The following is a 19,028-nucleotide window of genomic DNA, read 5'->3' on the forward strand; positions in this document are numbered from 1 at the left end:
ACTCGTTTCGACCATTTTCTCTTCATTATTTTCATCCTTTTCTATGGCCAGTAATAATTTAAGAATCAATGCACACATATCTCTCGTTCTCCATACGCACATGCGTACGCGTGTATTGCGTTATAGTTTTCCACGGCGGCTGAACAAACCATCAGACCACATCTCGACTTGGAAGTTTATTTCTTGAAAGTGTTGCTGAAGTGGCAGGCCGCCCTTTCATTTCTTTCGCTCCGCTTAGTAATAAAGGAAGCCGTTCACTTGACTTGACTCGAAGCACCGCGTTTCTTGAAATTCTCTTCAGTTGAGCGCCTTTCTCGAAAAGCGCTCGCGCTTGCGCCGAGCGGAGCGTCTGCGGCCAAAGCCGCGCGTGGCTATTTACATGACGTCGTTCCTCATCGTCGCCGCGGGCTCCTTCCTTCCACCGGCATCTCAACCCGGAAGGAAATTGGCACCGATATTTGATCAGGACGCGTCCATGTGGGCCAGCTGTAGCCGCGGGTGTTCTAACGGTTCGGTGGTACTGTTATAGACGAGCGTGTCCTGCTCCGACGCCGGCCGGCGGGGGGCGCCCGCATCCGCGCGGCCACCCGAGCGTTCCTTGCGCTTCTTCAGGAAGCAGTAGGCCAGGACGGCCAGCAAGGTCAACACGGCCACCGACAGGATCACCGCCAGCGCCACGGAACCTGCCGACGCAGCGCAGCCCGGTCAGCGCGCACGCTCGCGTCCCGCGGTCCCCGTTAGCTTCCCACTCACCTGAACTGCTTTCTTCCTCTTCCTTGTCCTCGAAGCGTTCAAAGGTTCCTCTGGCGAACACGTCGCGCTCTGCAATGGAAGCTGACATCATCAGCATCGTGCCTGCCGGCCGACGCGCGCGCGCGCGCGGGCGTACCCGTTACACCGTGGCAGGAGGCGTCGCACTGGGTCTCCTGGGCAAAGTTGTTGTCGTTTCCGTGGCAACCGCCGTAGGTGAAGCGCTGGCAGCGTGTGTTGAGCGGGTTGTAGTACCAGCGCGTGAGGCTGGCGCGGCACGGACCCGTTTGGGGCGGCTCCGTGCAGCGTGCTGGCGGCGGGGGCCGCGGTGGCACGCGGCTTATTAGCGGCACGCGAACACACAAAGACGCGGGGGGGGGGCGGTCTCACCTTTTCTTTGGTTGACGTCGATCTCCAAAAGCTGCGTGAACGTCTCATTGACTGAAGAAGCAGAAGAAGAGAAACAACAGAACCCTGGATCACTGGCTACTTGCACGTACGTGCGTACGTGCGCGCGCGCGCATTACGTTGGCCGCAGTGCTTCTCGTCGGCGGCGTCGCTGCATTGCGTGACCCCGTCACACTCCAAAGTGGCGTCCAGGCAGCAGCGGTCGCCGCAACTCAGTTGGCCGGGAACACACGCGGAGCCGCACACCTCTGAACACACGCACACTCAACATGGCGTCCGGGTGACGCGAAGAGGAGCATTGTGCGACTGACCGCCAGCGGGCAGAGCGATGCGCTGCAGTTCTGAAGACGTCACTGCCGAGGAGAAAGCACAACACCTGAGCGCCCGTGCGAGTGCGTGCGATGCGAGTGCGCGGCTGTTACCCGCGACTCCGCCGCAGGCCTTGACGCAGTCGTCGCGGGACAGGAAATTGTTCAGGTTCCCTTTGCATCCTCCGAAGACGAAGGCTCGACATCGCTGCTCGACGGCGTCGTAGCGCCAGCGAGGAAAAGCGGCGCGGCACGGTCCCACCTTGGCCTCCGCCAAGCAGTAACCTGCAACACAAAGTTTGGTCTCACTCACGCGCACCCACGGCCCAAAAGGCTTTCTCGTGAGCCCCGAAAACTTTTCACGGGAGCACAAGCATTTTTGTTCTTCCCGAGTCTGAGAAAGTGCAAAGGAGTGCGCAGCGAAGAGCGTCGCTCTGATGAGGAAAACCTTCTGCTGCACTCTTTGCTGGCTTTATGGCGCTCCAAACGCAGAGGCGCCTCCAAAGAAGTGGACTCAAAGCCATCAATGTCTCGGTTGCTGGCAACAAAAGTGAGTGAGTGCACCCCGACACCAAACTCTTTTGGTCCTTTTCCGCGTTGCGAGGAGTCGCGGGCATGCGTGGGAAGACTCTCCCTCACCCGGGCCATCGAATCCTCCCCGTTCCAAAGACACTCCGTGACTTTGCCTCCGACAAACAACCGCCGCCCCAAGAAAAAAGCGCAGCCCCCTGCGGCTACGGGGAGGGGGGGAGCTCCTCCACCCAAAAGAAGTCCCCATGCACGAAAAGGTGACGGGCGGGGCGGCGAACGGTTAGTTCAAATCAAGGTGACCCCCGCCGCCCCCGAACGGTGCGGCTCACCCCCGACGGCTACTCACGAGCGGACATCTCGGCGCCGAGGACGAGCACTTGCACGCCGGCGTCGTGCGAGCGCTCATTGGAGTCGGTGACGGTGAGGCGGAAGCGGTAGCGTCCCGCCACCAGGTTGGACACTCGCACCTGCTCGGCCAGCGCCGTCTTCTGCAACGAGACGCCGCGCCGATGACATGGTCTGCGCCTGCGCGCGCTCCAAAAGGTGAAAGCCACGACCTTCCGTCGTGCTCAATGACTCTTGATGGGTCGCTGAGATTTCAGCCAAAGTCTTGGAGCCCAAAGGGCCTTTCGCATCCGTCGAAAAAGAGCTCCGGAAAAGCGGCACCAAAGCGCCGATTTGCGGCCTCACCTCCAGGACGACGACGGCCTCGCCGCTCTGCAGGGTCCAGTCGTAGCGGACGATGTGGGCGTCGCCGAGCGCCAAACTCTGGATGCCGTCCAGCGTGACGGTGGCGCCGGGCTGCGCCACCACGTCCTCGCCTGCGATGGCGATGGGCGGCGCCGGCTCATCTGCGGAAGCACCACTTCATTGGCTGCGGTCGGTGCCGGGGCTGGACCCCCACCCCCCCAACATTAAATCATCATCGATCGGCCCTGGCGCGTCGACCCCGACGAGATGTCGCAACCCGCTCCGTCACCGAGAAGTCAGCGCTCGTCATCCCATGCACAGTCGGGGCTTGATGAAATAAAAGGCGGCGCGTGTCGTTTGCATGCTCCGGTGTGAAAGTCAAATCAAAAAAGCTTCCATTCTTATCCAATTTGTTTTCACGCGTGACCTAAAGTCTACCGTCCATGTGAAAATGGGCCTGTGCCCCTAAATTGCCGGCCGGTCTCTTCTGCCTCCAACAACGGACTGCAAGTGTTGCCTCGGAGGCCTTTTTACATTGCATTAAATGGACCGCGTAAACGCCCCACGTTTTGGGCTATTGTCCTCTCTCTCCGTCTCTCCTTCTTTTGCAGCACCCCAAAAACGCAATGGTGGACCAGAAATTGCAACGTGACTTGTGTGTTGGCAACGCTGCCAAATGCTAGTCGGTGTGAACGGCCACCGTATAGAGCGACAGTTGGCCCGTGAAACGGGGGCAGGCGGGTGAGTTTCCGTCTTTCGCGTTCACCGAGGACAATCGCGCAAGCACATTCTCGTCGTCGACGCCTTACTTCCGCTCTTTTGTTCGTCCCCCACCCACGTCGGGCGTGAGAAAAGCGCGGCCTAGCGCAACCCCACCTGCATCCTGCGGGCCTTGCAGGTACTTGCGGAACTCCGAGTCCCTGATGACGCTTCGGTATCCGGGCCGGCGGACGAAGCGGCACGCGAACTTGTTTCTGGGCGCGCAGTCGAAGAGCGCGCAGGTCAGGTTGGCGTCGGCCTGCGCGACGTTGCACCGCCGGAGCGCGCAGCAGGCGGCCCGACACTCGGGCAGGGAGGCCGCGCGCACGACGGCCACGAGAACCGCGCCCTCCCTGACGGCGTCCTCCAAGTCCACCACGAAGTTTTCCTGGCCGGGGCGGAAGCTTCCCGCGCAGGCCGAGTCCTCCGCGCGGGCGCCAAGAGGGGGCGCCGCGAGCACAAACGACAGCAAGAAGCAGCTCAAGGGAGGCCGGGGCCACATGTTGCGCTTGTCCAGTCCCAGTCCCAGGCCGGCAGAGGCGCGGCGCCGCTCTTCTCGCTTTCTTCTGGCACCTGCCGCGCGAAAGTTGGGGGGGCGGCGGGAAAAAAAAAAACAGACGCCGGCCCCGCCCGTTTCGCCGACGTCACGCAGGTGAAGCAACCGCAACCTGTTTTTCCTCCGTCCCTTCATGTTGGCGGTTGCCGGCTTCCATCGGCCGATGTCGACAAGAGTCTGGAAAAACATTTGGACAGACAAAGACTGGTCGCCAGTCGCAGGAGGACAATTTGGTAACTTCAACGAAGCTCGCTCACGGAACGCAAACCCGACACTCCAATGACGACGGCGCCTTCGCCAACGAGTCGAGTCGCTTTCAGGCCGCGAAAACGACTTTCTTGCGCGCGCGCACGCACGCCTTGGCCGCGCGGGGGCAGCAGACTACAATCATGCGAGACTCCCAATTCTCCTGCGCCGACTTGCTCAGCTGCAAGTCATTTTTGGGAGCTTGGTTCGATTGTCGGCCCAGACGTGTTCCTGCACCGTTTCTTTGTCGACGGGTTCGAAACGTTGCGGTGACGACGTGAGCGTGGCCGTGGCGTTTGGTGGGACTTCAACCAAGTCAAGTGCCGCCGTCTGCCCCTCCCAGCTCGAATTAGATGAGTCAACCAAGTTCTTTTTTTTCCCCATAAAGCTTGAAGGGTTTTTTTCTCGCCGATTCCAAATCTGTCTTTGCTTTTCATCATCATCTCATCACAATCGTAAAATATTTCCGAATGGAGGGTGAGCTCGAGCAACATCGCAGCTGTCAAATCTTAAAAAGGTCAATATTAAAAAGAAAAAAAGAAAATCTCTGAAAACCGCCCTAAACATTTTTTTTTAAATCTGGGTCAACAATGTGTTGAACGAATAAAGCCATCTCCGAGTCAAATTAGCCGTGGGCCAGCGTTAGCGCATGTCAGGCAAAGCGAAAACGGCCTCGCAGTCAAACCGGTTCGTATGTCAAGTCGCCTGCGTCACCGCCAAAGCCTCTTGAGCGTTTTTCCCTGAAGGACACAAAGCAAGCGTGAGAACATGTTCCAAGTTTTATTGAGCAAGTTAACTTTTGTTCAGTGTGTGGAGAACTTGGGCAGCTGGTTTCCCAGGATGACGCGTCTGTCCACGCCCTCCTCGGAGATGGTGGCCAGACGGATGACGCCGCCGCTCGAGCCGTCCCGCTCCATGGCCAGCGCCAAGGCTGACGGTGGGAAAAAGCCCGTTAGCGTGCCGCCACTCTTGCCATTTTTCATTGTATTTTTATTTTTTTTGGGGGGGGGGGGGGGTACCTGCAGCGGTCAGCTCCAAACATTGCTCTTTGTTCAGTCCCACCTTGTAGTTGGAGTCCATGAAGCCGTAAATGTACGAGCTCCCGCTGCCGCCCACCGACACGGGCTGCCTCACCAGCATCCCGCCGATGGGGACGCAGTACACCTGACGTGCCCACAAACACACGCACGGATGTCACGGGGAGGGGAGGGGAGGGGGGGGGGGGGCAAGGCCGCAACTGACCTTTCTTTGAATCATCAATTTATCCCTCAATTATTTTATCGATTAATCTAGTGGTTCTGAAACTTTTGACAAGCATGTCGCATCTCGGTGGAGGGGGGGGAGCTCTCCAAATAACACAACGAAGACCAACATTGAAATACACAAACGTCAAAGACCGCCATGGTCATTTCAAATAAGGCAGAGGTTAACTTCCGAAAAGGTACCGCCGGGGCCCCGCGGGGTCGCCTGCAACCTTACCTGTCCGCCCTTCCTGCGGTCCCAGCCGGCCACCAGGATGCCGGCAGTCAGCTCCTCTCTGTAGCGGTAGCAGCTGCCTCGGAACAGATTGGCGGCCGTCTCCACCAACGGCGGCTCGTCCAGCTCGATGCTGGGGGGCGGAACCAGGCGGGAGGGACACACACACACACACACAAAAACCTCTTCAAGCGAATCACTTCAAAGAACCGGCCAATCATCAGCGACATCCAACCTGTCGCACGGCTCTCCTAAGGAACGATAGCATACGGATCTCGATACGCGACGCCATTCAAGGGCGACGTTACATTTTAAAATGTAACCATTCGATTCGTGTACATCAGAACCAAGTTCTGGTTCAGGAAAGAGGTTCTGGTTCAGAGAGGAGCTCGTGGTCTCGAGCCAAAGTTTTTGTTCCCAGAAAAGGTTCGACGGCAGAGTGAAGGTTCTTGTCCCTTTAGGTTGTATTCGGGCTCGAGGTTCTTGCTCCCAGAGGAGATTCTACTTCCGATATTTCAACTGCGTCTGATCCTAAAATGACGCAGATGGTGAAATGTCCGCGTCACGCATGCTTCGCCTGAATTGAGAGCACTCACGTTGACACTTGAGTGGTTTCACTAAAGGCACTTTCTGCCCGTTGGCAGACTAGCTCAGCCAATCACAAATCGAGCGGCGGGGGGACGGGGGGTCACGTTTGTGATTGACAGAAAAGATGGCCGCGCCCGTATCTGTTTGGCTCGCAATCGTTTGGTCAAACGTGGCGTCAAAATCGGGTGGCTCGGCGACCTCGCTAATCCGATCGCCCGTTTGCTCTCCGGTCGGCCAATACGCAAGCGCTCGGCCGGCCATCCTTGCGCTAAACTCCGAACCAAGCGGCGGTCTTTCGCACCTGTGGAAACCCAGCTGATAGGTGACCACGTCAGCAATGGCCTGCGTGTCGGCGGCTGAGCCGGATCTGCGACGGAAGAAGGAACACGAGAAGAAAGTGAAGGCCAGAAGGAGGGGCGGCGCCTTGCCGCGGAACGGGAAGCGCCGTCGACTGACCTGCAGCAGAAGATGCGATCGTGGATGGGCGTCAGTTTGTCCGTCACTCTGTTGGCGATGTACGCCCTGACAGACAACACGCATGACACGGTTGGAGGTTTTGGATGCGAGCCAGAGCACACTGAAAATACACAACGAGATGAAGAAGATAGTCACCCGGTGGTGGTACGGGAGTCTGCGCCGATGACCACCCCGCCGTCATACTCCACCGCCATGATGGTGGTCTGCCACACAAATCAGGGACAGGAAGAGAAGAACACAAACGTTTTAGCCACAAAGCTGTAAGAGTACGAAGCACAAAGGGGACAGAGTTACAACTGCACTTTCAAGCTGAAGTCCCTACTTGAGTTTGGATGGTGTGACAAGTCACTTGTTTCGGAGAAGGGAGTTGTTTTCGAAAAGGTACGTACCGAACAGATCCAGGGAGATCTGTAAGTTCCAATATGTAAATGAAAACAGATTTAAAATGTCGTTCAAATTACAATCAAACATTTTGTTCGGAAGTTTCGGATTGTCACGATTTGCACCAAGACAATCGCCAACGACAAACAGCCCTGCCTCGACCTATCCTAACAGTAGAAAAGGTTGATCGAAAGGAGTTTTGCTCTTCACTCCATCGGGCTTGGAGCACAACATTTGCGGTCTCATCCAGCCGCTGGGCACTATGAAACCTCCTCCGCGAGAACGGGATCGCGTTTGAATTCAGTGGGCAGCTATGACAGATACTGACCCCGGTGCTGACTTCTTTGCCGGTCCAGTCTGGTACTTGTTGATTTTGTGAGAAAAGATTTGGATCGAAACGCCGCATCATCGTCGCTGTTGCCGCCATCTTACCTCCTCCGCTTCTTCTTCCTCTTCTTCCGCAAAACGAACCAACCACAATCCACTAGCATCATCATGTTGTCTTCTAGCCAATCGTGTCGAGTGACGTCATCAACAAGGGACGTCGTGGAGAGATTACCGTGTGATTTTTTTAACTTTATTGAACAAGTCAGAATACAATTCTCAGCAAACAGAAAACAAAAACGAACGTGCTACCAATACATACACATTACAAACGTTTCAACAAAAAATAAGGGGAAAAAAAGGAAGCCAGGGGATTTTTAGACAAAAATTTCAAATAAGGAGCATATAGCCAGAGACTTAATAATAATAATAATAATGCATTTTATTTAAAAGCGCCTTTCATGCCACCCAAGGACACTGTACAGACAATAAGAAAATACAATGTAAAAATTAGTAACAGCTTTTTTGTTTTTGGAATCCATAATAGAGCTCAGGTACTGCTTTGTTTCTGCTTCAAAAATTAAGAAAAGAGGTTTTGAATTATTCCATCTGGGATTACCGTGGTGAAAGATGAGGCCTTGTTTACTGAGAATTGTATTCTGACTTGTTCAATAAAGATTTTTTTAAAGAAGTTTAAAAAAAGAAAAGAAAGATGAGGCCATGAAATTTACAGGGAACTTGGATCCAAATATGAATCGATCTCAGGTTAAGTGTTAAGCCTAATGGTTAGGCTTAACCCGAGTTTAGTTAACTCTTGCTTTAAAACACGTTGCGAACAAATGCGGATGGACTGTCGCGTCTTGCGGATGCAGCAATGTGTTTGTGAATCAGAAAATTTGATCTTATCATTAAAATGCTTTTTGACTTCTTCTGGAGAAACAAGACTCACGGTGTGAAAAGGTCTCTTGGAATGGCTAACTGATGAAACTTCCTCCATGTTTCTACCCTCAATAAAACATTTAAATCCAATTGGATCAAACAACTTTGGGGTGATCTCTCATCTATTTGGAACCTGAACAAGAAAACGACTTCAGTGGGCATCGGTTGCTGGGGGGGAGTCACGTCCCAACCAGGAAGTGAAGATTTGTGTTCACATTTTGAATGTCGTAAAATGTCTTTCCCGATCATAAACGGTCTTTTCAGGCCATTTGCAGCGCTAAAAGCTTGCAAGGGACTTCCCCAGCCCTCGCCTCTTCGTAGGTTCGGAATCGTGCGTTTCTCCACAACCCAAGGAAGAAAGAGACGCGTAACCGCGACACCCGCCGTCGTTTAATCCCGTACCCCCGCCCAGAATCCGGAGCCGCTGTTTCCGGGCCATTTGCCCTGCCGCTCCGCACCCTTACCCGTTTGTTCCCGTCGAGCACATTGTCGCCAATGACAACATCAGGCGGAGGGCGGCGCGTGTCGGGAGTTCCGGTAAAGGGTTTGGTTCGGCCACACGTCGAACATTTCCGGTTGCCGGCGAACGCAGCCTCCCCCGACCTGCTCGCTCATCGATTGTCCGTCTTGGCAGCGGACGCCGCACCAGCGCCGAGCTCCTCCGAATCTTCCAAAGGCGACGCGAATGGCCAGCCACGATGACTCGTGTCCCTTTTGCCAGATAGCCAAGGGCCAAAGTGACACCGAAATCCTCCAGAGTGTAAGACAACGTTCTCCGTTCGAGGCTCGTCCTGCGTTCGCTTGACTCGGTTGTGTGTATTGAAGGACGAGGAGCTGGTGTGCTTCCGGGACGTCAATCCGGCTGCTGACCATCATTACCTGGTCATCCCCAGGACGCACATTGACAACTGCGACGCTCTGCGCGCGCAACACATTCCCACAGGTCGGTGGGCGGAAAGCCGCCTTGGGTTTTCCACGGAAACAATTTGGAGTGGCCACCGAGGATTCGAGTTAGCGGGGCTACTTTCATCGACTCCGTTCCGATCGTTCCTTGACGAACTCAATTGTTTCCGATTTCACCGTTTGGAAATTAGTTGAAAAACCATTCATCATCACTAGCCCCCCCCCCCCTTAAAAACACAGGACAAAACAGAGTACTTTATTTTTGGTGAACTTTATTTTTGGCTTTAGTTTTTTGTCTGCTATTCAGAGTAATTTTTTTGTCTTATGGAATAATGGTTTTTTTTTTAGGAATTCATTCGCCCATAAAAAGACACTAATACTCATCATAGTAGAAAGAAAAAAAAATCCCCCCAAAAGTTAAAAAAAAATCCTTACAACAATTACAAATTTCTAAAAACGAACAAATATTCAGAACAAAAACTTGTCTGAAAAAAAAAATCTAAAAAAAAAGAAGAAATACGCCAGGCTTCGTGACCGCAATGTGATGTGGTTTGTTGCTAGTGGAGCGAATGGCGGAGATGGGAAGGGGCGTGTTGGAGAAAAATAAAGTGCGCGACCCGGAGGACATCAGGTAAAGCGCATTCGCAAGTCGCAATCTCGTGACGGAGTGAAAATGAGGTTGTAAAACGTGGGCGGCTCACTTCAGGCTGGGCTTCCACATGCCTCCGTTCTGCTCCGTGCCGCACTTGCACCTGCACGCCCTGGCGCCGGCCAGCAAGATGAACGAAAGAACGCAGCGGAAATACGGCTCGCCGGGCCACTGGTTCATCAAGGTGAGCGAGCGCCGCAGTTCGGGGACCGAGCGGACGGGGGCGCTCTCTCACCGCTACGCACGGCGCCTCTCTCGTTTTGCAGGTCGACGACGCGCTGACTCGGCTCAGGAAGCGAGGCAGAATCCTTCCGTCCCCTCTGCGTCAATGAAGTGAAAATGCACACGTCGCGCCGAGCTCCTTTCGGGGGAAGATTTCTGGAAAAAGACAAGTTGGCAAAGTCATTTTAACGGCACTGCTGTTACATAAATGTGTGCTCAATGGATGCTGTTTCTTTTAGATGTTATATCGCCGGTGGTAGCCCACAGCTGCACTTTTGGGGAATCCATCGGCTGTTAATGTAAGCTTATGTTGTATTATTTCATGTTCAGAATACCCAAACATATATTCTGTTGTTTTTATGTTGATCGATTCCGATTGGCTGTTGAAGTAAGAGAAGCAGGAAGTGAGTTGTTTACGAGAGTTGTGTTCTCGAAAGTGCTGCGGTGCAGACGTCTTTTTTTTTCCTTTGAATAAAACTGCATTTAAAGGACTCCATCTCTCCTTTCGCCGTGCGTAAAGTCGAGCTATCCGCTAAAAACAACGAAGCTCTCAACTTACATAAACGACTTCCACCCTGCCGTCGCCTTCGCGGCCTCTCTGGACCGTAGGAAATGACACGACGCGACTCGCCCGCTCCGATCACGGTCGCCGCGGTATGCGAGTTACGAACGCATTAAGCGGCGTTATAAAGAAAACGGGCGCCGCCGCGTTAGTCGCGAGCACTCGGCGTGACGTCATCAGCACGCAAAAGCGTAAGGCGCTCTGATGTCCCTGATGACAAACGCATCTTGGGGCTTTGCAAAGAATGACCGCACGGTGGTCATTTGGGGTGCATGGAGCGGAGGAGGCGGACGCCGCATCTACAGCACGCCAGCCGACAGGAGCATCTTCTCACTCGGACCAGCGGCGAGCCGACTCCCAAAATGCCCAGCAAACAGAAGCTGAGGAAACGCCGGAGCATACAGAAACACCGAACGCCCTACCAGAGATCCGAGAGACCGCCGACACCCAAGCGCGATGAAAAGGAGGAGCGGGAAGCGGACCCCGGGCAGGTGGCGACGGTCCAGAAGACGGGCTGTCTCACGGCGTCCCTTCAGCAGGTCAAAAGCGACGCCCAACACCAGAAGGACGCGCAGTGCGCCGCAAACTCCGCGCTCCACAAGGCCACGGCGGACCACGCAGAAGCGGCCCCACCACCCCGGGAGACCCCAGCGCAAGATCTCGACACGACCGCAACTTCCCTAGCGGACGAGACCATCGCGGCGCTCCTCGAGGTTCAGACCCCGGGGAGCGCCGCCGCGCCGCCGGGAGACGCACCCGCAGAGGCGCCCCCAAGCGCAGCGAAGCAGGTGGAGGAAGCGAGCGACGCGCAAGAGGAAGGCCGGGACGGCGAGACGCCCGGATCAAACGAGTCCACCGAATTACTCCGAGAAGACCAACCTGCGCTCGCCGTCGATGATGGTGCAGCTCGACGGACGGATTACAGCTCCGCCGCCGCCGAGCCGCAGGAGCGGGAAAGGGCCGCGCTGCCTCGGGAGCCCGAGAAGAATCCGGGCTCTCCCGGGGACGCCGCACGACCCTCAGGGGCCCCTGCACCTCATGAGCTTGAGACAAACGTGGCATCCGCTACGGCCGAGACCTCCCACGCGCCTCCGGAGGGGGAAAGCGCTCCATCGCCCCAGCGACCGGACCCACGCGTCCAAGCGCACGCCGATGCGGACGAGACGTACGCCGCGGCTCCGGAGCGGGAAAGCCCACCCTCACCCGAGGAGCCGGAGACAAACGGCGTCAACCTCGAAGGCGACGCCGCCCTTGCGCCCGAAGAGGACGAGACGCCCGCATGGCCCCAAGGAGAGGCTCCCAACCTCCATCCTCCGGAGGGGGACGCACGGGGAACCCCCGCGCCCGACGACAACACGTCCAACGAGCTCGACGCTCGGGCCATCGCGGAGGCCGCGGTCGAAGACGACGACGACACAAGCGCGGCCCTGCCGGCGCGAGAACCAACCTCGGCGAGCGATCGAGCGCGCCTGCGCAAGGACGCCAGGCTGGTGGGATCGGAGGAGGATCTGGCGAGCGCGGGGCTGACGTCCTTCAACATGAAACAGCTCATGCTGAGAGCGTGGCTTCATCTGGGAAAGATGAGACTGCTGCAACAGGTCAGAACGATGACGCCGGAAGACACGAGCGGGTCGCCTCCGGAGCGGGGCCCGCCCGAAGAAGCGAGGGCGGACCGCGCGGCCGCGGCGTCGCGGGAGAACGAAGAAACGACTCGGCCCCCTCGTGAGATGGTGAGAGACGTGGCACCTGGAGGGGACGCGACCGCTGACAAAGATGGAGCGCTTGGAGCGGACGCGACCACTCCGGCGGCACGCCAAGAAGACCGCACGGCCGCGACTCCTCACCAGGAGGGCGCAACCTTCGGGCGGCGTAATACCGAAACGATCGAGGAGGAAGTGGCCAAAGCTTCTCCCGAGGATGAGGATGAGAGCGTTGTCGCGTTGGCGCCTCAGGAAGCGGAAGGAGCCAGGCGGGTGGGGAAGGGCGAGGTCGCGGCCGCGCCCCACGCGGATCTGCGACATCAAAGCGACGAAATGCTCCGTCGCGACGCCATCGCGGGAACGCCAGAAGAGGACATGGCCGCACTTCAGGCGCACTGGATAGCCAAAGCCCTTCTGGACAACGCCGCGGCCGCCGCGCCGGAGCTGGAGATGGACGGAGCGCCTCTTGGCCGGGAGGCGAGCGCCGCGCGTCAGGAGGGAGACGACCCGCTCGCGCTTGCGATGTCCATCGGGGTTGATGCGGAGTCTGGGGAGAAGCCGAGCGCCGCAGCGCGAGAGGGTCACACGCTGGCACTTTGTCTGGGGAAAGAGGCAACTTCACAATCTCACAAGGCGGACACAAATGCACTCGTCCGGGGTTGCGAAGCACCTCTGGAAGCCAAAGACGCCGCCGCCGCCTTGGGGAGCGCTGCGGCACCTTCGGAGGACGAGACCGCCTCCGAATCTCAGGAGGTTGGAAGTGTGCTTCTTCGGGAGGACGAGACGCCTCTCGATTCGCAGACGGTGGAGACAAATGTGCAGCCTCGGCGGGCAGAGGTACGCTCCGAACCGCCGCGGCAGGAGGAGGAGGACGGCGGCGCGGCTCTCCTGAGGGATGACGCGGCCGCTGGACTTCAGGAGAGCGCTGCCACCCAAACTCTCACAGAGGGCGATCCAAACGCTGCGCCGCAGAAGCCAACCGCAGCCGTCCCGCCGCGGGGGTGGGACGCCGAAGCGCCTCCCCCGGAAGACGGGGCCGCCGCCGCGCCGCGGGAGAGCGAAACAAAAATGAGAATGGATGAGACGGAGGAGACCACCGACGGCCCCGCGCGGGACGAGATCGCCACCTTGGCCGAGGAGCCGACGACGCCCGTTCCTCAAGACGCCGCGTCGATGGCGGCTCCTCCGGAAGGTGAAGCCGATCGCGTTTGGCGGCGGGCGGAGGGAGTGCCGACGGCCGTTCGGGCGGAGGACGCAACTTCGGAGTCCCGGGAGGCGACGACGAACGGGCGGATGGAGGACGAGACGGATGAGACCTCCGGAGTTCATCGGGGGGAGGACGCGCCCGCAGGCGCTGCCGCCGAGGAGGGCGAGAGCGATTCATCCGAGACCGCCAAAGACCACGCCGCGGACGCCGCACCTCGGGAATACGAGAGCGCAGCCTCCGCCCGCTCGGCTGCCCACGAGGCGCGGGAAACTCCTCGGCAGGAGGACGGGGCAACGCCGGCCTCAGAACCTCAGCGAGTCGAGACCGACGCCCGAGCCCCGGCCGACGAGACCGGTCCGCCGCCCCGCGAGGAAATCCGTCGGGCGCCGTCTCCCGCCGACGGCTCCCCGGCTGCGGTGCCGCACATCACCGACAAAGCCAGAGAGCACGAAAGAAACGCGGCACCCGGGCCGGTGAAGAAGGTCAAGTTCGATCTGGGGCCCGACGCAAAGGCTCCACCCGGCGAGTCGGAGGATGATCGGCGTACGGAGGGAATTCCAACGGACGAAGAGAGCCGCGAACCGCGGCGATGCCAGACCGCCGCGTCGGCACTCGGCCAACCTCCGCGGGAGGGGGGCGCTTTTGTTCCCCGGGAAGACGAGACGGCCGCCGCGCCTCAGGGAGACCGGACCCCGGCCCCGGCGTTACCGGAAAGGACGGGACCCCGGGAGGACCGCCCCGGCGCATTGGCCCCGCGGAGCGCCGCGGTCGATGAGCCCCCGGCGGGAAGGACCCCGGCTCCGCGGGATGAGAGCGGGCTTCGAGCCGGAGCGGCGACCGCCCCGGCCGAACCCCGGACGCCGGCGGCCGCGCCGCGGGACGAGAGCGCGATTGAACGGCAGGAGGGTGAGGAAGACCGGCCTTCTCCCTGCGCTTTGCAGGATCAGAGATCTGTCCAAGCGCCACACCAGAGCGCCGCGTCCACGCCGGCTTTTCAAGAGGAGACGAACCTTCAGCCTCGGGAGGGCCAGATCCTTGCCGCGCCCCGAGTCGACGACGTCGCGACATTGGCGTCGCCGGACGCGACCGCCCGCGGACCTCGCGGGACCGCAGAACATCCGCGGGACGAGCCCCAGGAGGACGCCGTTTCCCCGTTTGAGCTGAAAGATGAGATAAAGGTGGATCGCGGGGAGGCCGAGACGGCGGGACCACGCCGAGACGAGCCCACTTCCGCCCCGCCGCACCATCGCTCCTCCGCGCCAGCGTCGCAGACGAACGCTGACCTCCGCGCGGGCGAGAAGAGCGGGAGCGCGGCCGCGCCGCCGGAGGAGAAGAGCGCCTCGTTGGCCCTGCGGGAGGAGACCCTCGTCGAAGGCCGCCAGGATGACGCGGCCGCGCCGTCACTCTTGCGGGACGAGGCCGACGCCGAGCGGCAGGACGAGGGGACCGCCGCCGCCTCAGAGGAAAAGGAGAGCTCTCGGTCAAGCTTGCGGGAAGAGCCGCTTGCGGAACCCCGGCGTGACGAGACCGCCGCCGGGGGCTCGGCAGCGGCTTTGCAAAAGGAGCCCGACGGCCAACCCCAAGTCGCCACGACCGCGGCCCCGCCTCAGGAAACGGAGCCCTCCGGACCGGCCGTGCGGGACGAGACCGCTGCCGCGCCTCAGGGAGGGGGGGCTTCGACCTCGGCAATTGTTGAATCCCCGGAGGAGGAGAGCGCGGCCGCGCCGGAGGAAGTGGAGACCGCCACCTCAGCTGACGGATGGGAAGAGGAAGAGGCAGAGGCGGCCTCAGCGGCCGAGGGGGACCGATCCCTGCAGAATTAAACGGAGAAAGGGAGCAATTGCAACGAGGCGAGCAAGGCCGCGCGCAGCCGGCTCGGCGCTCCTGTTGCGCCGGCGCCCTGGAGTGATTCAAAACATCCGCAAATGTCAATTAAAAAAAGCATCAAATATTCACGCCCTCTTTTCAGTTGTATCTTTTCAGGCGTGCGAAAGCCCGCCCGCATGAGAGTGGCAATGCAAAATGCAACACGCCATCCGAGCGCACGGGTCAAGCGGGGGCGCATTTGCGGTGACAAGTGCGATTCTTCCGAGCTGATGTCGGAAGCGGGGAATATTGTCCTTCCTCCGGGCAATATTTCATCAGTCACAAGTCGGAGATGCTTTTCAGTCGGAACTCCCAATTTGGCCGGTCGCTACCTCCGTCGTCTCGGAGCATCCTCGAGCTTTCTTCATCAGAGCGCTAGCACGCTTGCGCAAGATGGGAGACGGGCGGCGTAATTAGCGAGGGAATGAGGCCGGAGGCAAGCCGAGAGGCCCTCCGGCGGGAGGGGCCGGCCCACCCGCAAGCGGGGGCCCCGGGGGACCTGGAGACGCGTGGCTCGTCCGCAGGCGGCTAGCGACCTGTCGGAAGCCCCCAAAGATGGTGTTGTGTGGCAAACCTACCCCGAGAACGCGGACGCTCATCTTCCGGCAGATTTTTGATGTTCTTCAAGAGGAGATTGCGGCTCCGTTTCACCAAAAACACACCTTTCGCTCTAAAAGGTGCAAAGAGAGTACAAGCTTTGGGTGAAAGACGGCACGACAAGCAGACATTTTTTTGCTTCTGTGACTGCGAAAGGGCTCGTGTTCCCCCTGCGACTGACCAAATACAGATATTTTTTCTCTCGGGGCGACAGAACTAGCATCTGAACATTTGGGAGCAGCTATTAGCTTCCGTCTCGTGTCGTTGAGTCTTTGTGCGGGTGCGCGCTCGCCTGGTTCCATCTGCCTTTGCCATTGATGAGCGAAGCCGTGAAATAGATCCAGCTGGAGACGCGCGGCCCGCCGCTGCGGCCTCTTGGGAAATCAGCCGCAGCGTGTCTGTCCACTTTTGAAAAGCATCAAGAAGTGCGCAATTGAATTTTCAGCGCAAACGGCGCCGTCGAACGAGCGCGCGCTCGCCTGTTGTGGGGCACGAGAGCGGCTGAATGCGTCATCCGCCAAATAACGATTGGGCCCCTATTTGGCCCGATGGTTGAAAATAGCGTCCATCGGTAGCAACCGACGCTCGAGTTCTTTGATCGTTAACCGACCAGGTGATTTCCGGTGAATTCATTTGGGCACCCTCGCTCGCGGGCGCTCGCCGGCACCCTGCGGCCGACGAGCGCATTCCCCCCTGGAAGCGGCGCGCAGGTGTCGGTGCTTCACAGTCCAAACGGGTCCTCCGCTGTCGCTTGGTCCTCTTTTTTGGGTTTGGGTGGATGCATCTGCTGGAATTTCCCAAGTCCGAGCTTTCCAAATAAGGAGCCCGCGTGTCTTGCGTTCAAGGGGCTTTTGGTGAACTCGTTTTTCATTTTGACACCCCGAACATACGCGTGCACGGATTTTGATTTTTGTCGATTTCTTTTTTGGGCTTCAAGAAACGGATGCGCATGCTCGGGCAACCTGAGCATGTGCAGCAGAGGAAGTTTTGGGACCTGGACAAGTACGGCTGCCGCGTGTCGTCTTCTCCCGCTTTTCATCAGGATGTCACGGGGCATTAAAACACTCAATCGCCAATTTTGAGTGGGTGACGGGGCAGTTGAGGGGGGACCTTAAAGGTCCCAGGCAAGGCGAGTCAACTCCAATTTCTCGCCAGCATGCAGTGGGACAAGGACAAGGCTCCTGGCAGGAGGCCGGGCCGGGCCTCGGCGGACCGAGTGAGTCCGGGGAGGACAATTAGGGGGAGCGTCCCCTCAACCATGGCTGGAAACGGTGTGGGGACATTGTCTCAACTAATGACACTGGAACGAGGGGTGGTGGGGGTGTCTTTTTGTGCGTCGCCCCCGCCGTGCCTGTCAGAGTCCCTTCTCCTGCCGAGCTGCTGCTTGCTGGCTGTCCCCCGTGCACGCACGAAAGTGTGCTAATGACACCCCAAATGGGTCCGAGTCATCATGTCACTTCTGATTACGCCCGAGTGTGGAGAAACTTTGGGTTTTTTTTTTGGGGGGGGGGGGGGGTGTCGCCCCCTCTCTGCCATGAAAACCTCCACCTCATTACGCCAATAACCCATCTGTGCATGCAAGAGGGGCGAAGGGGCGACCAAAAAGGGAGAAAGGCAAGAAGAGCATGAAGTGCTAATGACTCGCCAGCGGCACATCGGGCCAAGCAAGCTTTTGTGTCCGCGCCCCTAAGGGGCTGCTTTCATCAACGGCTGTTTGCTGACCCGCCGCCGACGCTGGGAAATGGCAATTAGCTCGATTAGGGGAGAGGGACCCCCCCCCCCAAAAAATAAAGATTAAAAAACTGCTGGATCAATGCTTCCCAAACGGGACCTGAAAATATTGTGGAGGGAACGAGCCTAAAGCTCGAAATCGACCGCAATTGTCAATGTCGCTTCTCCGTTGAAAGTAGTTGACCGAAGCTGATCGGAGTTTGCTCGAGAGTGAGAGTGCAGTCGTTTTACAAAAGCAGATTCGATCGGGGGGGAAATGACGCAAAACGATCGAACTACCTTTTCGCCAACATGAACGCGACGACGCTTTCGGATTTGAACTTTCCGCGAAGAGCGCAACGCCAGTCAGCACGTAGCACAAGTCACAAGGTTTTTTGTGGCGAGTGCCAAACAACACAGAAGGAGAATCCAAGCAAGCGTGTTTGGGTGAGCTAAAGAGAGGCTCCGTACCTGGCTTGGCCGAAGTCGTTTTGTTGCCCGCCCCGCCCTCCGAATATGGCTCGGTGTTCTTGGCGACGTCGCGGTCTAGCGCACATCCGGTCCTGGTTGCTAGCTCGGTGAAACCGCCTGGTTGTTTTTCCGGCCTTGGCCGGGCTCGGGCGACCTGCCGCCCATCAGGCGGATTCGCCCAGAGCACCTGTTCGTCAACGACGCGCGCGCGTAGCCCAAAACGCCTTTCAAAGTAAGACTTCCGCTCTTTCGCTCCACGCACTTTGGAGAATGGTGAAAGGAGGTTTTAATTGCCTTGATTCCAAGCAAGTCTTGGCAAGCCAAGAAGAGCCGGCCCGCGGCCCAACACGCATCCTCCCAAACTTTGAGAGCACCCTGGCTTTTATTTTCTCAAGTCCCAGCAACTCTTGCCAGGCCAGCAGAAACTAGGCCCGGGGGCCAAGTTGGGCCCGCGGGCCGTCCAATGCCCGAGTGTGCAGTAGACTGTTTGCTATTGTCCCTTGTCCATCCACCCCGGTGTGTCCTCAATATCCCCGAAAGTGGGACGCGCACGTTTCATCACGTGGCCGATTATGAAGGCAGTCGGCGGCGGGGGGGGGGCAACGGGTGGTGCGGGGGAGGGGCCGTCCTAATATATCAACAGATGCGCGCACGAAAAGACAAAAGGTTTTGGGAGGCGATGAATATGCAAATGAGCGGGCGCGCGTG

General features: G+C 58.3%; 4 protein-coding genes across 6 annotated transcripts; 2 read left to right on the forward strand and 2 right to left on the reverse strand.

Moving 5' to 3' along the window:
• Positions 1-163: 163 nt before the first annotated feature.
• LOC147187280 (kunitz-type protease inhibitor 1-like) lies at positions 164-4,826 on the reverse strand. Of its 2 annotated transcripts, none has more exons than XM_086100597.1 (10): positions 3,564-4,826; positions 2,688-2,848; positions 2,344-2,482; positions 1,581-1,751; positions 1,470-1,511; positions 1,278-1,406; positions 1,141-1,191; positions 890-1,060; positions 754-822; positions 164-683 (listed from the first exon to the last, which is right to left on the reverse strand). In XM_086100597.1, exons 1-10 carry the CDS (start codon positions 4,189-4,191, stop codon positions 463-465), a joined length of 1,782 nt encoding a protein of 593 aa, XP_085956723.1. In that variant the 5' UTR covers positions 4,192-4,826; the 3' UTR covers positions 164-462. The 2 variants fall into 2 exon arrangements, with proteins under 2 accessions (XP_085956723.1, XP_085956722.1); XM_086100596.1 differs by having other exon boundaries at positions 2,344-2,485; positions 3,564-4,821.
• Positions 4,827-5,014: 188 nt separating this feature from the next.
• On the reverse strand, positions 5,015-7,665 carry psmb6 (proteasome 20S subunit beta 6). Its single transcript, XM_086100602.1, has 7 exons — positions 7,499-7,665; positions 6,925-6,992; positions 6,769-6,834; positions 6,614-6,679; positions 5,728-5,857; positions 5,268-5,412; positions 5,015-5,179 (listed from the first exon to the last, which is right to left on the reverse strand). The coding sequence occupies exons 1-7, from the start codon at positions 7,595-7,597 to the stop codon at positions 5,052-5,054; spliced, it is 702 nt and encodes a 233-aa protein (XP_085956728.1). The 5' UTR covers positions 7,598-7,665; the 3' UTR covers positions 5,015-5,051.
• Positions 7,666-8,946: 1,281 nt separating this feature from the next.
• LOC147187282 (adenosine 5'-monophosphoramidase HINT3-like) lies at positions 8,947-10,432 on the forward strand. Of its 2 annotated transcripts, XM_086100604.1 has the most exons (5): positions 8,954-9,193; positions 9,259-9,376; positions 9,898-9,967; positions 10,043-10,169; positions 10,252-10,432. In XM_086100604.1, exons 1-5 carry the CDS (start codon positions 9,119-9,121, stop codon positions 10,315-10,317), a joined length of 456 nt encoding a protein of 151 aa, XP_085956730.1. In that variant the 5' UTR covers positions 8,954-9,118; the 3' UTR covers positions 10,318-10,432. The 2 variants fall into 2 exon arrangements, with proteins under 2 accessions (XP_085956729.1, XP_085956730.1); XM_086100603.1 differs by having other exon boundaries at positions 8,947-9,193; positions 10,043-10,432.
• Positions 10,433-10,842: 410 nt separating this feature from the next.
• Positions 10,843-15,529, forward strand: LOC147187283 (uncharacterized). Its single transcript, XM_086100606.1, has one exon. It carries the CDS (start codon positions 11,042-11,044, stop codon positions 15,497-15,499), a length of 4,458 nt encoding a protein of 1,485 aa, XP_085956732.1. The 5' UTR covers positions 10,843-11,041; the 3' UTR covers positions 15,500-15,529.
• Positions 15,530-19,028: the final 3,499 nt, after the last annotated feature.

The sequence above is a fragment of the Hippocampus guttulatus genome, chromosome 20, assembly GCF_054856545.1.
Source record: "Hippocampus guttulatus isolate MCC_2025c chromosome 20, RoL_Hgut_1.0, whole genome shotgun sequence".
In the NCBI taxonomy this organism is placed as follows: Eukaryota; Metazoa; Chordata; class Actinopteri; order Syngnathiformes; family Syngnathidae; genus Hippocampus; species Hippocampus guttulatus.

What these genes read in the sequence shown, in the direction of transcription:
- psmb6 (XM_086100602.1), bottom strand. Translation starts at nt 7,597, where the DNA reads ATGGCGGCAACAGCGACGATGATGCGGCGTTTCGATCCAAATCTTTTC. An exon ending in GCAAAGAAGTCAGCACCGGG is followed by an intron (nt 6,993 to 7,498) that starts GTCAGTATCTGT and finishes TTTGTGTGGCAG; the next exon opens with ACCACCATCATGGCGGTGGA. An exon ending in GACTCCCGTACCACCACCGG is followed by an intron (nt 6,835 to 6,924) that starts GTGACTATCTTC and finishes GTTGTCTGTCAG; the next exon opens with GGCGTACATCGCCAACAGAG.
- LOC147187283 (XM_086100606.1), top strand. Translation starts at nt 11,042, where the DNA reads ATGGAGCGGAGGAGGCGGACGCCGCATCTACAGCACGCCAGCCGACAG.
- LOC147187282 (XM_086100603.1), top strand. Translation starts at nt 9,119, where the DNA reads ATGGCCAGCCACGATGACTCGTGTCCCTTTTGCCAGATAGCCAAGGGC. An exon ending in CGCGCAACACATTCCCACAG is followed by an intron (nt 9,377 to 9,897) that starts GTCGGTGGGCGG and finishes GTTTGTTGCTAG; the next exon opens with TGGAGCGAATGGCGGAGATG. An exon ending in CGCGACCCGGAGGACATCAG is followed by an intron (nt 9,968 to 10,042) that starts GTAAAGCGCATT and finishes GGCTCACTTCAG; the next exon opens with GCTGGGCTTCCACATGCCTC.
- LOC147187280 (XM_086100596.1), bottom strand. Translation starts at nt 4,191, where the DNA reads ATGTTTTTCCAGACTCTTGTCGACATCGGCCGATGGAAGCCGGCAACC. An exon ending in GGCCTGCGGCGGAGTCGCGG is followed by an intron (nt 1,512 to 1,580) that starts GTAACAGCCGCG and finishes TCTCCTCGGCAG; the next exon opens with TGACGTCTTCAGAACTGCAG. An exon ending in CGACGTCAACCAAAGAAAAG is followed by an intron (nt 1,061 to 1,140) that starts GTGAGACCGCCC and finishes CCCCGCCGCCAG; the next exon opens with CACGCTGCACGGAGCCGCCC.